Here is a 13,943-nt window from a genome sequence, read left to right as displayed (position 1 = left end):
CTACAGGCTGAGGTTCACCAGTCAGAAGACTGGAGGTCTTGAAATCTTTGCAGATGCAAGTTTTGGAAGTGACACCACGGATGGTACAAGCACTTCTGGAGTATGCTACATGTACAACCACTGCCTGTTTGACTGGTTGTGCAAAAAGCAGACAACAGTTAGCCTAAGTTCCTGTGAAGCAGAACTCAATGCTCTGTCATTTTCACTCATGGATTGTGAATGGTTGATGCAACTGTTTAAGGACATTGGGGTTTCTGTGAAATGTCCTATACAAGTGTATCAAGACAATAGATCTTGTTTGGCTTTGCTGAACTCGGAGAGTTGCAAGCAAAGGACCAAGTACTTGCAGATTAAGCTACATCGTGCAAGAGAGTGTATTCAGAAAGGACTCATTCAGGTGTCCTACATGCCAGGAAATGAAATTCCTGCTGATCTGTTGTCTAAGGTTGTTAACAGAGAACAACTGAAGGTTTACGCACAAAGGTTGCAATTGGGTTGAACCACAGGTACTACAGGTTACACGGAAAGGGGGAGGATGTTAGGATATTTCCGTTCCACCTTAAAAGGGAGCAGGATGTTTGTATAACAGCCTGCGTAATTTCCTGTCTCACAGGATGTTTATGTTGTATGTTCCTTTCGTTTCTGGCTGTTTTGCCTGAGCAGTCGGAGCAGACGGTCATGCCTTCTTTGTCCTGACCAACGCTGAATAAAACTGTAAATATGCATGTCCTGCTCTCATGCTTGTGCAACTTTTGCTGTGTGAATTCTGCTGTTATAGTGTGCACTAAGCCTGAGGCTTAGTGTCGCTGAATTGCTGATATTGCCTGACTACGGGAGGTTGATGGATCGTCCGGCACCGAGCTTGGGGGCTCAGATGGACTTTATCTCCCTGGCAGTATCCCAACACTTTCCACAGGGCCTGCAAGACAGAGCTGTTCTGCCTGGCCTTTGGTTTGGACTCAGTCTGACCCTTATGTTTCCCTCCCCTTACGGTTTTGATCTATGGGCTACTATTAAAATGAGGCTGCATATATAATTGCATTTTAACCTGTATTTTAAATTGGTTCCCCCCCCCCCCCCATTATGTTTTTACTGTAATTTTATTGGTGTTAGCCGCCCTGAGCCCAGCTCTGGCCGGGGAGGGTGGGGTATAAATAAAATGTATTTTTATTATTATTATTATTAAAATGTAGATCAGCCACTGCCCCATAGGGATTATTCTGGGAGATTATTGAGCGCCCCCAGGTGTCTGAGGTAGGGACTGCCCAGATGGATTGCAAGACTCTCTTCTGAGAGTTAAAATCCATCGTCTGCTTGGGAAAGACACTGAGGTGGAGTCTTCTGCGAACTTGGCAAACAGGAGAAGGAGGAGACAGGAAAGGGATTTCGCTCCCCCCTTCCAGATGTGTGAAGCTGGTGAAGAAAACCACTGGAGTCACCGTAAGACTTTTAATTAAATAGTTATCAGGATGGATCCAAGAAGTTAAACTGTGGGACTCCCTGCAGCAGGAGACTGTGGGGGCTGGATGGCTTTAAAAGGGGGTCAGACCCATTCATGGAGGGCTCTGCTCTGCCCGCCACACTCAGAGGCAGCAACGCTTCTGAACAGCAGTCGCCGGGAGCCACAAGAGGGGAGAGGGTCTTGAGTTCGAAACCTGCTAGTGGGCTTCCCTTTGGGGGCACCTGGTTGGCCACTGGGAGAACAGGGTGCAGGACCAGATGGGCCACGGGCCTCATCCAGCACATGCTCTTCTCATGCTCTTAGTCAACTAGTTATTTTAGGACCTTTACATATAACTAAGTGGACATTTGGAGCAGGAAAAATCCCTTGAGTCCAGCGCCCAGTGCTTTGGGGAGCCCCACAAGCTGGGCCTGTGGGCATCAGGTCCTCCTCCCTGCTGTGTCCCCAGAGGACAGTGCTCAGTGGTAGACCCTCTTGGCACATGGAGGTTCTACTTTGCTCCTGTGAGTAATAACTGCTGGCACACCTGCTGCCGAGGAGGAGAGGTCAATGTCTGGGGTTGGGGTTTGAGGGGTGGAGAGGAAGAAGATGGGGCCAATCCTGCCTGGGGCTGGGCTACTCCTGCCAGTAGGTGCCATTGTAGCTGAAGGGCTCCTCGGAGACGCAGGGCATGGGGTCAGCCGGGGTCCAGCGCTGGACATGCACCCCAGACCTGCCCCCAGGTTCCGAGGGGCGCACGATGACGGTGCGAAGTGAGGCCACAGAGGGGTCTTCATCAAAGAAGTTGAAGGGTCGCAGGTAGAAGCCCACCACGTTGCCCGGCGTGGACGTGTTGGGGATGTCCTCCGAGTGGGGGATGTGGAGGAAGCCCACCGTCACCCAGGCCACCAGGTCCTGCCGGACGGAGAATAATAATCGTAATAATTTATTATTTATACCCCGCCCATCTGTCTGGGCTTCCCCAGCCACTCTGGGCGGCTTCCAACAAAATATTAGAATACAGTAATGCATCAAACATTAAAAGCTTCCCTAAACAGGGCTGCCTTCAGATGTCTTCTAAAAGTCTGATAGTTGTGTGGGATGTAAACACAGGAGCAGTCAATGACAACATTCCTAGAGTGTACGTGTTAGAACATGGGGAGGGATGTCTGTCCAGTAAGCAGGTAAACTTCCTGGGGACGGACTTCCTCCGCATGTGACCAGAGGTGGGTGTGGCCTCACCTGTGCAGGTAATGACAAAAGCACAGGGCAGGCAGCCACCCTCTCTCTCTGCCATCTTCCTTCGATGAGGAAACATCTAAGGATGCTCTCTTGGCTCCCAGCCAAGAGAGGACAAAGGGACTATCTTGCTATAAGATAGATTCTAAATGTATGTAACCTTTTTAAGCTGTCTGCCTTCTGGGATCACATTGTGAACAGAACGTGAGTAAACTCTTTTATACTTTTATGAAGACTGTGTCGTGTCTTGTATTTTAAGAGGGAACAAAGGGGAAATTACCAGAGTAATTATTACAGAGATTCTAGCGAACCTGTGCAGACGTTACCGTTGCGAACTTAAAGGGGAATGTCTATAAACTCTGCTGATATTTTGGGAACTTGTTAGCACAAGTTGGATTAGGATATAATCTTACAATATATCCTCTCCTGCACCCCTGAACATTCCCACAAGTTGTTCATCTGGTGGGAGGGTGTTCCACAGGGCGGGTGCCACCACCGAGAAGGCCCTCTGCCTGGTTCCCTGTAGCCTCACTTCTCGCAGGGAGGGAACCGTCAGAAGACCCTCAGAGCTGGACGGTGGTGGTGGAGACGCTTGTTCAAGTATACTGGACCGAGGCTGTTTAGGACCGTTTAGAGCATGAATCTGCCTGCCCTGGCCTGGATCTCCGTGTGTGCTCCCCCCAAAACCCCAAGTGAGCCGCCCTGCTGCTCCTCTTCCTGCCCCCCAGGCCGCCCTCACCTGGTTCTCCAGGCTCTCGTCGTTCTGCAGGAAGTTCTCAAAGCTGACCATGGGGCTCCAGGGGTCGTTCTGGATGTAGAGGCTGCTGCTGGTGTCCTCATTGTCGTGATGCTTGGTCACTGCTAAGGGGTATCTGCCAGAGGGACACGACCCCTCAGTCCCGGGGCATGGGGCCAGGGCATGGGTGCCCCTGAGCCCACCCCATCAAAAAGAGGCCAACCCACACCCAGGCGCCCAACACCTCCTGCCCACTGGATCAGGGGTCAGCAAACTTTTTCAGCAGGGGGCTGGTCCACTGTTCCTCAGACCTTGTGGGGGACTGAACGATACTGGGGTGTGTGTGAAGGAATTCCTCTGCCCCACAAATAACCCAGAGGTGCATTTTAAATGCAAGGACACATTCTACTCATGTAAAAACACACTGATTCCTGGACCATCTGCAGAGTGGATTTAGGTGGTGATTGGGCCGGATCAAGGAGGCTCCCTTCTCCCCATCGGTTCCACAGGGGGGCAGGCTCCCTCGAAAGTGGGGGGCTCTCCTTCCTTGGAGGATTCTAAGCAGATATTTAATCAGGGATTCTAGAGCTCATGGAGGAGAGATCTAGTGCTGGCTCCCAGCCAGGAGGGCTCTCCTCTGCCCTCCGCACTCAGAGCCAGAGATGATTCTGAATGCCAGGAGGGGAGAGAGGCTCTCTGCAGGTTCCCCATTGGGCTATCTGGCCAGTGACAGTGAGAACAGGGGGCTGGAGCGGATGGGCCCCCCTTGGCCGCATCCAGCAGGCTCTCCTTAGGTTCTTAGACCCACAGGCAAGCAGCAAGCTCCAATAAAATGTAACCCTGAATTTTGGGGGGGATCAGACCATGCTGGATTTGGGGGTGTTAACCTGGAAACCCCCACTTGCTATGTTAATTACTCAGTTTTGGGGGGGGAGTACAAAATGCAGAATTTCCGTTCCAAATGGGCACAAAACGAATACATACCTTTGGCACCAGTTTGGAGGAGATCCTAAATTTTGGGGTTACAGGTTAATGAAGCTCAATCCTGAATAGCTCCCTTGGTTAGAGAGTGGGGCTGATAATTCCAAGGTTGCAGGTTCCATCCTGATGTGGGGCAGCTGCATATTCCTGCCTTGCTGGGGTTGGACTAGTTGACCCTCGGGGTCCCTTCCAACTCTAGAGTTCCATGATTCCATGAAGCAGGAGCCCAGATCCGCCTGCCGCTCCCTCGCCCGACAGCGGGAGTGAAACCGTCTCGTCCACTCTGGAGAATCTCCAGGCGTGGGCGACCTGCCGCTCCCTTCGGCTGGGAAGTGGGGTGGGGGCTGCCCTCCCGCTCGGCGTCCCAGCTCACCTGCCTGCCCCGCCCGCCCTACCTGCCGGGCTCACCTGCTCCAGGTGATGCCGCGCTCCTCCTGCCACCCGCGGGGCAGGACACGGTCGGCGTGCGAGCTGAGCTGCAGGCGGTAGCTGCGCCGGTGGCCCCAGCGGTTGGGCTTCGCCGGGTTGCCGAAGAGCAGGTAGCGGGGCAGCGGCTTGCCGAAGGGGAAGGCGGCCTGGCGCTCGCGGAGCCGCGGCTGAGGCTCCAGGCGCGGCTGCACCAGCGGCTGGCTCGGCTCCCAGGGCAGAGAGATGTTCTCCAGAGCCACGTCCAGCGTCTCGAAGCTGTTCTCCAGGCCTGCAGGGGGGAGAGCAGGGGGGACGGGGGTCAGGAGAACCGGCAGGGGAGGGGGCTCGCTAAGGCCAAGGAGGGCGCCTGGCACGGCAAAAGGGGCCAGCCCCAGGGTTCCTCCTCTGCCCTGAGGGGCATGCAGTTTGCAGCGGGGCCAGGAGAGCCGGCGGGGCAGCTCCAGCAGCAGCAGGGAGGGAGGGAGGGAGGAGTAATAATTTGACAGGAAATGTTCCCCTCTCACAACAAGGGTTGCCAAAGGGGGGAGCGGGAATCCTTGGGGGCGCAACGGGGCAGGGGGCGCTGCAGGTGCAAATGACCAGGCTTGGAAAAGCTGCCTGCCTGCCTTCGAGCTCCTCTGCCGGGGGTCAAGGATGGGGCTTGGCCGCAGGAGCCCCCTCCCCTCCCCGCTTGGTCTTCGAGAGTCCAGCGTTATCTCCCGGGGTTGCCTGAGGACAGAACGAGGCGCCTCTTGCCCCCTGAGACTCTGGACTTGGGCGAGGGGCGAGGAAAGCGGCTTGCGAGAACATCACAGCCGCCCCCTCCCTTTCCCCGATGGGGGGGGGGCGCCTGGCTCTTCTTCAGACGTGACCCTGATGGCAAGGGATGCTCGACAGCAGAACAGACACCCTTGGGAGGCGGTGGGCTCTCCTTCGTGGGAGGCGTGGAGTCACCCCCTGCGGAGGGTTCTGTGATTCCTGCATTGCAGAGGGCGGACTACATGACCCTGGGGGTCCCTTCCGCCTCTACGATGCTATAAAAGCAGCCACAGCTGCAAACAGGGGCAATTCCTCGGAGCTCGGCCTGTTCCGTAACTGGAAAGGGGGAAGGGGGACTCTTGCGACTGAGGATGGACGGGGCTTAGGGCCTCCCAGACTCCCCCCGCGCCCCTTTCCGGGAGCGAGCGAGCGAGGTTCCGACCTGCGACGTCCAGGTCAACCTTGTAGTGCACCAGGTGCGTGTGGATATTGCCCAGCAGATGTTCCTGCAGGCGGTTCCCATAGCGGAGCCCCTCCGGCGTGTAGAAGGAGGCGTGCAGGTAGCCCGTGGCGTGCACCTTGGTCTCCAGCACCCCGTTGGGGTAGAGCAGGAAGTCCCAGATGTAGTCGTAGTTGTAGACGGTGGAGATGGTGCGCAGGACTAGCGCAGCGCCCTCGAGGCCCGCGTAGAAGTGGGAGCCGCCGCGGAAGTCGCTGTCGAAGTGGCGGCGCAGAGGGACCCCCGTGGGCAGCTCGAAGATGCAGAGGGCACGCGGGAAGCGCACGGGGCCCGGGGCGTCGTACAGGTGGTGGGCGTCCAGGAAGGTGGCCCCCTCGGGGCAGTCGACGCCGGGCGCCAGCTCGTGCGTCACGGAGCCCATGCCCCAGCCCACGTCGATGTACTTGGTCTGCATGGCGGCCGGCGTGTTCCCCCCATAGATGGCGATGGCTTCCTGCACGCTCACCTCGTAGGCCACGGGCTCCCCGTTGAAGCGCACATCGAAGAGCTGCAGCCCCGTGGACGTGCGCAGGCGGAAGGCCAGGCTCCAGCCGCTGTACTCCACCAGGTTGCCTTCCACCCAGTAGCGGCGGCCCTGCGGCTCACAAATCTTGGCGCCGTGCGCGTCTGTCGGGGGCCCCGCCGAGAAACTCCCCCGCGGCACGAAGGTGGAGAAGAGGCTCTCGTCCGGGTGCGGCGGCAGAGGCACGACGGGCACGGCGCCTGAGGCGTGGAGCTGGGCCAGCTCCTCGGCGCTGCTGAAGTATCGCCCGTTGTACCACAGCTTCTGCACCTGCCAGAGGCTCGGGTCGAGCGCCCGGTGGTCGAGCAGGACCTCCAGGCCCACCGGGTGCAGGAAGAAGCCCTCCACGAAGCGCTGGAGCATCAGCCAGGTGCGGCGCTCACCCGAGGCCAGGCCCCGCGGGGCCACCTCCGTCAGGGTCAGGCACCGGTCGCCGCAGTTCCCGAAGCCGAAGCCCGAGGCGTCCAGCAGGAACTGCTGCAGCGGAGCCAAGCTCTCCGCCAGCCTCTGCGAGAGCAGCCCAAACTCCAGCTGCGACATCGGCCGTGCCGCGAAGGGCGCCGGCTTCCCCCAGGGCCGGTAGGAGGTGGGCGCGGGCAGGGGCCACACCATGTACTCGGTGACGTTGGGCTGCGCCTCAGCCCCGAAGAAGACCACGGCTCTGGCCTGGCGTTGGGGGCGGCGCTCCCCGGTCTCCAGGTACTGCAAGGCGTGCCCTTTCTTCGGGGTCAAGAGCTCCACCAGGAAAAGGCTGTTCTTGGCCAGGGAGGGGGCTGGATCCGCCTGGAGGCCCAGCTCGGGCCGGCCCAGCAGAAAGTCGCGGACGGCGCGCAGCTCCGCCGGAGTCAAGTCGGAGAAGATGGAGACCCCATCGTAGCGCTGCGGGGGTTGGCCGGAGGCGGCCGTGGCCAGGAGGCCAAAGACGGCCAAAGCAGATGACCACATCTCGCCCTGCGGGAGAAAGAGGGAGGCGTCAGAAAGGGGGGAGGCGTCAGCAAGTGGGGTCGGGGCAGGAGCCGGGGCCCCAGTCTTTCTCCAGAGTCTGAATCTGGAGTGTGTTCTAGTGGTTAAGAGTGTGGACGCATAATCTGGGGAACCGGGTTCGCGTCTCCGCTCCTCCACCTGCAGCTGCTGGATGACCTTGGGCCAGTCACACTTCTCTGAAGTCTCTCAGCCCCACTCACCTCACAGAGTGTTTGTTGTGGGGGAGGAAGGGAAAGGAGAATGTGAGCCGCTTTGAGACCCCTTAGCGTAGTGATAAAGCGGGATATCAAATCCAAACTCTTCTTCTTCTTCTTAGTCTTGGCTACACTGAGTGGCGGCCGCAGCTCTCGGGGTCTCAAGTGTGGGAGATGGCAGTCCAGCAAGGATGTTCTTGTTACTTAGCAGAGACTCAGGCTATAGAAAACGTAATTGGTAGTCGGGTACATGAAAAGGGAGAGCCAGCTCGCAGAGACTTCCGGGTTGGTGCCTCCGGTAATGGCGGAATTCCTCTGATCAGGAGGAATTTGCCCCGTGGGAATCTGGGTCTGGCCGCCACGGCGAAGGCGGAGACCCGCAAAAAATCACAGGTGGGAGAAGCCTGTGAGCGTGGGATTTGGCGGGCACCCTTTGCGCCTCCCCTACTCACGGGGAAACCCGGTTTCGGGGGTCCGGAGCAATGTGGGGTGAGCGGCGCGGTGCTTCGAATCGTCTGCTTCTTCCACGGAGCGAAGCCGCATAGCTGTTGCCGGAGAGCACTGACTTTTTCCTGTGGACAATTTGACTCCAAAGTAATTACCCATGAGTAGAGCTGAAGTGGAGAATTGGATTTTTAAACGTTTAATTTGGTATCGAAACGGGGAGGTTCAAAACAGGAAGTCCGCCTTCCCCTTTTGTAAATAGACTGAAACAATGAGGCTGCAAGCTGAAGTCTTGGAAAGCCTTTTGTAAAAGACTAAATTTCCATTGGCAAAGAACATTAACCCCCCCCCCTTGGAGGCAGGAGAAGAGGGGGGAAGTCGTGGACTGAGTATGCCTGCAGGAGAGAGCGAAGAGAGTTAAAATACCGCTGCTCTGACTCTGGAAACGGGCTGCTAGCAGGACTGGCGTCTTTTGGAATGTTCATTGACAGCGTTTAGAACCTTCATTGACAGTTAGCTAAATAAGAGAAATACATTGTTTCTACTGACTCCGGCTGCTTTTAAAAAGGAGTAAAAGTAACTGAAAATTGAAACTAACTTTGGATTGTTTGAACTGTGTTTAAGAGAAGACATTACTGACTAATATAAATAGAAACTGTTTCCCCCTAGTGGAAGCTTTTGAAACTGGTTGCTTTACAAGAGCTGGGCTGGGGGAATTTCCAGTTGCAAGATAAAAAACTGTGAGACTCTGGGACTGACCTTGAATCTTTTAAGAGTTATGGCAAATGGAAAGGAAAAAACAGACCAGTCAACTACTGAAAAAAAATTAAGGTCTGGGAGGACTTGGCAGGAATCTAGGAGAGGCTCAACATCAGGCCCCCCTGCCTCTTCTGCTGCTGCTTCTGTACCAGTACACTCAAAACCAAGAGGAATGTCGATAGAAGAGGCCTTAGTGGTTGCATTAAATAAGATAAATGATTCACTGGAACAGCTTAACAAGAAAACAGACACGATAAATGCGAAAGTGGATGCTGCAACTATTAAAATTGATTTAAATACAGAAAGTATAAATAATCTGGGACAAAAGGTGAATACCAATACAGAAACCATCCAGAAATTGATACAGGAATCTACTTTGATATGGCAAACTGCGGAGGAAGCCAGGGAGAAAGCCGTTGCTGCTGAATGTAAAGTAACATAACTGGAGAGAGAGAGAGTCCCAGCCCTACAGAGGCAACTTGATGAACACAAGTTGACGCTTGCTATGATTGAACTTAAGGAAAAACAGACGAATTTGAGGATCAGAGCCCTACTGGAATTGGAGAAGGAAAGCTTGACAGACTTTCTCACACAGGAATTCGCTGATTTTTGGGACTTGGACTTGGGTCAAGAAGAGTTTAGAATTGTGAGGGCCTTCAGACTTGGAAGAGGAGGGGAAAAAGAGAAGAATAGAATAAGAGACTGCTTGATCACCCTTCGAACTAAAGAAGAGAGAGATAGAATTTTGGGTTGGCACTACCAGAAGAACCTAGAAGTACAACAGTCAAGAGTGGAAATTTTTAAAGACATCCTGAAATATCTTTTGGATCTTAGGCCTAACTACGGAGATATTGTTGCCCTGCTGAGAAGGAATAAAATCATCTTAAGGTGGGAGTTTCCCCAAGGTCTATCTTTCAGTTTCAAAGGAAGGAAAATAAAAATAAGATCAGTAGAAGATAAAGTAAAGTTTTTGTATAAATACGAAGAAGATCTGCAGAAGGGACTTGGAAAAGAGCCAAAAGCATCGGATAGAAGATCATCTGATAGAGGACTGGAGCAAAGAGCATCAGATAGAGGATCACCAAACAGGGGAATACTGGATATATCAGCATTATCCTTTGGATTGGATCTCCCAGTGAACGTTTCACCACCACCACCACCAGAAGAAGAGGAAGCATTGGGTGCAGTTGGAGGAATATCAGCGTAATTACATCCAAATTTTGGATAAGATGGATTGTTTCAAGAAGTGGCAGAAAGATATTTCCAGATTTGTTTGGCAGGGCAAGAAGCCTTGAATAAAATTTAAGATATTAACTGATGCCAAAGAAAGAGGTGGATTTGCCCTGCCAGACCTTAAACTTTATTATGAATCAGCTGCTTTTTGCTGGCTGAGAGAATGTCTGCTTCTTGAAAACACTGAAGTGTTGGATCTAGAAGGTTTTAATAATGCATTTGGCTGGCATGCATATTTGTGGTACGATAAGGTAAAAGCACATAAAGCGTTTAAAAATCATATTGTTAGAAAAGCATTGTTTAATGTTTGGATAAGATATAAGGATTTGTTAGAAAAGAAAACCCCAAGGTGGTTGTCACCAATGGAAGTGAAGGCACAGAAAAAACTCAATATGGAGGCCAAATGGCCGAAATATTGGGAAATTTTGGAACAAGATGGAGACAGAATAAAATTGCAGAGCTTTGAAAAATTGAAAAACAAAGTGCGAGATTGGCTCCATTATTACCAAATAATGGAGGCATACAATTTGGACAAAAAGGTTGGTTTCCAGGTGGAAAAATCAAAATTCGAAACAGAATTGTTAGATCCAAAAATTAAGAATTTGTCAAGAATGTATAACTTGCTGTTGAAATGGAACACTCAGGATGAAATGGTGAAATCAGCTATGATTAAATGGGCACAAGATGTTGGACATAACATAATGATGGCTGACTGGGAACAGTTATGGACCACAGGTATGAAATTCACGGCATGTAATGCCCTAAGAGAAAATTTAATGAAAATGATTTATAGGTGGTACATGACACCAGTCAAGCTTGGAAAAATTTACCATTTGCCCAACAATAAATGTTGGAAATGTAATGAGACTGAAGGTACTTTCACCTTTGGTGGACATGCCCAAGGATTAAGACATTCTGGGAGATGATTTATAATGAAATGAAAAAGGTATTTAAATATACCTTCCTGAAGAAACCAGAGGCCTTTCTCCTGGGCATGGTCGGCCAATTGGTGCTAAAGAAGGATAGCACTTTTTTTATGTATGCAACAACAGCAGCAAGAATACTCATTGCGAAGTATTGGAAGACACAAGATTTACCCACCAGGGAAGAATGGCAGATGAAGTTGATGGACTATATGGAACTGGCGGAAATGACCGGCAGAATCCGAGACCAGGGAGAAGAGTCGGTGGAAGAAGACTGGAAAAAGTTTAAAGACTATTTACAGAAATACTGTAAAATTAATGAATGCTAGAAGAATGTTGGAATGAAGTTATATGGCTTTAGTAGAAATGTTATAAGGAATTAAGTATAAATAGATTAATAGAATATTAAAGGAAAAAATAAGGTTAGAATGTGTTAAGATAATTATAGGATAGAAAACAGGAAGATGGAAAGGAATTGCTGAAACAATTAACAGAAGTGGAATACGAAAAGGGAGGTGTGAGGAGGTCGTTGAAATAAGTGAATGAAAGATAAGATACTGAAATTGTTTGATGTGTTTTAAACTGTTTTTGTTTTGTTAGTTTAATGTGTTAGTGTTATGTAGTGTTTCTGTATTGTATTGTATTGTTCTTTTTTTTGTGTGTGTTTAAATTGTTTAAATTGTTGGACAAGTAATAGTTATTATTTTCAAAAAAAAAGAAAAAAAAGAAAAAAGGGGGGGAAAAGAGCCAGCTCGCATCCTAGCCAGCTCCACAACCTTCTTCAATTTTGCTGCTAAGGGGGGGGGGGTGTTTACCGCTACTCAGCCCACAAATGTGGGTGCCTGGAGGGATAAATCGAATTTGTATATCGTCTCCTACCTATTAAAACCTGCCCCGCATCAAGCAAGGGTCTTGCTCATCCCAAGTTGGAGATGCACTTGCCGAGTGAACCCTGGAAGTCAGGGCCAGCAGAAAACTCTGGTTTTAATTAACGGTGAATGATCCGATCCAGTTTGGACATGGAAACCTCCGTACAAGTAGCTATCGCACGAATGGGGGTTTTGGGGCAGCGGGGGGAGCAGCGCCCACAAAGGGAGGGCTAGAGAGTCTTTAACCCTTCCCTGCCTTGCATGCTGCCACCCCAAGTCTGGATCAGCCCCACCCCCGCTACTTGCGGTGGGAGAAATTCTCCCACTGGTGGCACCGCGAAGCAGAGCTGAGCAGTTCGGCCAGGCGCTTTGCTCGACAGGGAAGCTCAGCTTTGGGGCCGCCCCGACGGAGCCGAGCGCAAGGCTTTGCAAGACCTCCTCTCCCGCTTTGCTGAATGTGAACTGCCTGGCAGCGCCACTTTGCAACGGGCCACGAAATGTTTTTATAGGGCCTGCCTGGCACTTCGCTTTTTGCGGAACTCTGAAGTGCTATAGAAATAACAAATATATGCAGGAAGGGGTTCCCCCCCCGCCCGAGCACGTGCAGAGTGCCTTTTCCTCAGCCCTGAGTAATAGCTGGAAGTCTTTGAACCAGAAAACCGTCTGCTTGCATGTCAGGAATGAGCCCCGTCTGGGACAGAAAACCACAGACTCCCGTGCCATATGGGGCATCGTGGACTTGGCAGGAGCGAAGGTGCCCTCGTTCCCTGGTCTCCTTCCTAAGGAAACCAGACAAATGCCCTTCCTGGAGCTTTGACCCTCCTTGCCCCTCTGTGCTGCCCAGGGTGGGGGCACCTCTGGAGCAGGGGTGCAGCCCTGGCTCTGAGTTGGATCCCCGGAGCCCCCTCCCTAGAGGTGCCCCTTACCTGTCCAGCTCCTGGGCTCTGCTCTCCTCTCAGGGCTGCTTAGGCTGGGTGCTCCTGCGGGCAGCCCTGAGCTATCATACCTGGGAGAAGGAGGGAGGGGCGGGGAAGGCTGGCCGAGAGAGGCAGCGATTGGCTGCTGCTGGGCAGTGGGTGGGGCTGAGTAGCAGGTGTCTGGAGGTGGGGGGGGGCTGCTCCCAGAGCTCCTGGGAGCTGGCAGGGTGCAGGGCGGGCACACATTGAATCACAGAATCATAGAGTTGGAAGAGACCACAAGGGCCATCGAGTCCAACCCCCTGCCAAGCAGGAAACACCATCAGAGCACTCCTGACATATGGTTGTCAAGCCTCTGCTTAAAGACCTCCAAAGAAGGAGACTCCACCACACTCCTTGGCAGCAAATTCCACTGTCGAACAGCTCTTACTGTCAGGAAGTTCTTCCTAATGTTTAGGTGGAATCTTCTTTCTTGTAGTTTGGATCCATTGCTCCGTGTCCGCTTCTCTGGAGCAGCAGAAAACAACCTTTCTCCCTCCTTTATGTGACATCCTTTTATATCTTTGAACATGGCTATCATATCACCCCTTAACCTCCTCTTCTCCAGGCTAAACATGCCCAGCTCCCTTAGCCGTTCCTCATAAGGCATCGTTTCCAGGCCTTTGACCATTTTGGTTGCCCTCCTCTGGACACGTTCCAGTTTGTCAGTGTCCTTCTTGAACTGTGGTGCCCAGAACTGGACACAGTACTCCAGGTGAGGTCTGACCAGAGCAGAATACAGTGGCACCATTACTTCCCTTGATCTAGATGCTATACTCCTATTGATGCAGCCCAGAATTGCATTGGCTTTTTTAGCTGCCGCGTCACACTGTTGGCTCATGTCAAGTTTGTGGTCAACCAAAACTCCTAGATCCTTTTCACATGTACTGCTCTCAAGCCAGGTGTCACCCATCTTGTATTTGTGCCTTTCATTTTTTTTGCCCAAGTGCAATACTTTACATTTCTCCCTGTTAAAGTTCATCTTGTTTGTTTTG

General features: G+C 52.3%; 1 protein-coding gene across 1 annotated transcript; it reads right to left on the bottom strand.

Moving 5' to 3' along the window:
* Positions 1-926: 926 nt before the first annotated feature.
* On the bottom strand, positions 927-12,980 carry AOC1 (amine oxidase copper containing 1). Its single transcript, XM_083579570.1, has 5 exons — positions 12,919-12,980; positions 6,007-7,537; positions 4,806-5,094; positions 3,420-3,552; positions 927-2,356 (listed from the first exon to the last, which is right to left on the bottom strand). Exons 2-5 carry the CDS (start codon positions 7,529-7,531, stop codon positions 2,078-2,080), a joined length of 2,226 nt encoding a protein of 741 aa, XP_083435696.1. The 5' UTR covers positions 7,532-7,537; positions 12,919-12,980; the 3' UTR covers positions 927-2,077.
* Between the last annotated feature and the right edge of the window lie 963 nt (positions 12,981-13,943).

Source organism: Podarcis filfolensis (genome assembly GCF_964270895.1).
Source record: "Podarcis filfolensis genome assembly, chromosome: 12".
Classification (NCBI taxonomy): Eukaryota; Metazoa; Chordata; class Lepidosauria; order Squamata; family Lacertidae; genus Podarcis; species Podarcis filfolensis.
Note: the sequence above shows the minus strand (reverse complement) of the source record. Positions and strands in the feature narration are given on the sequence as shown.

Excerpts from the sequence above, each read along its gene's own strand:
- AOC1 (XM_083579570.1), bottom strand. The coding sequence starts at position 7,531 with ATGTGGTCATCTGCTTTGGCCGTCTTTGGCCTCCTGGCCACGGCCGCC. Across the intron at positions 3,553-4,805 it reads CGCGGCATCACCTGGAGCAG|ATACCCCTTAGCAGTGACCA; the intron begins GTGAGCCCGGCA and ends TCCCTCTGGCAG. Across the intron at positions 2,357-3,419 it reads ACGAGAGCCTGGAGAACCAG|GACCTGGTGGCCTGGGTGAC; the intron begins GTGAGGGCGGCC and ends TCCGTCCGGCAG.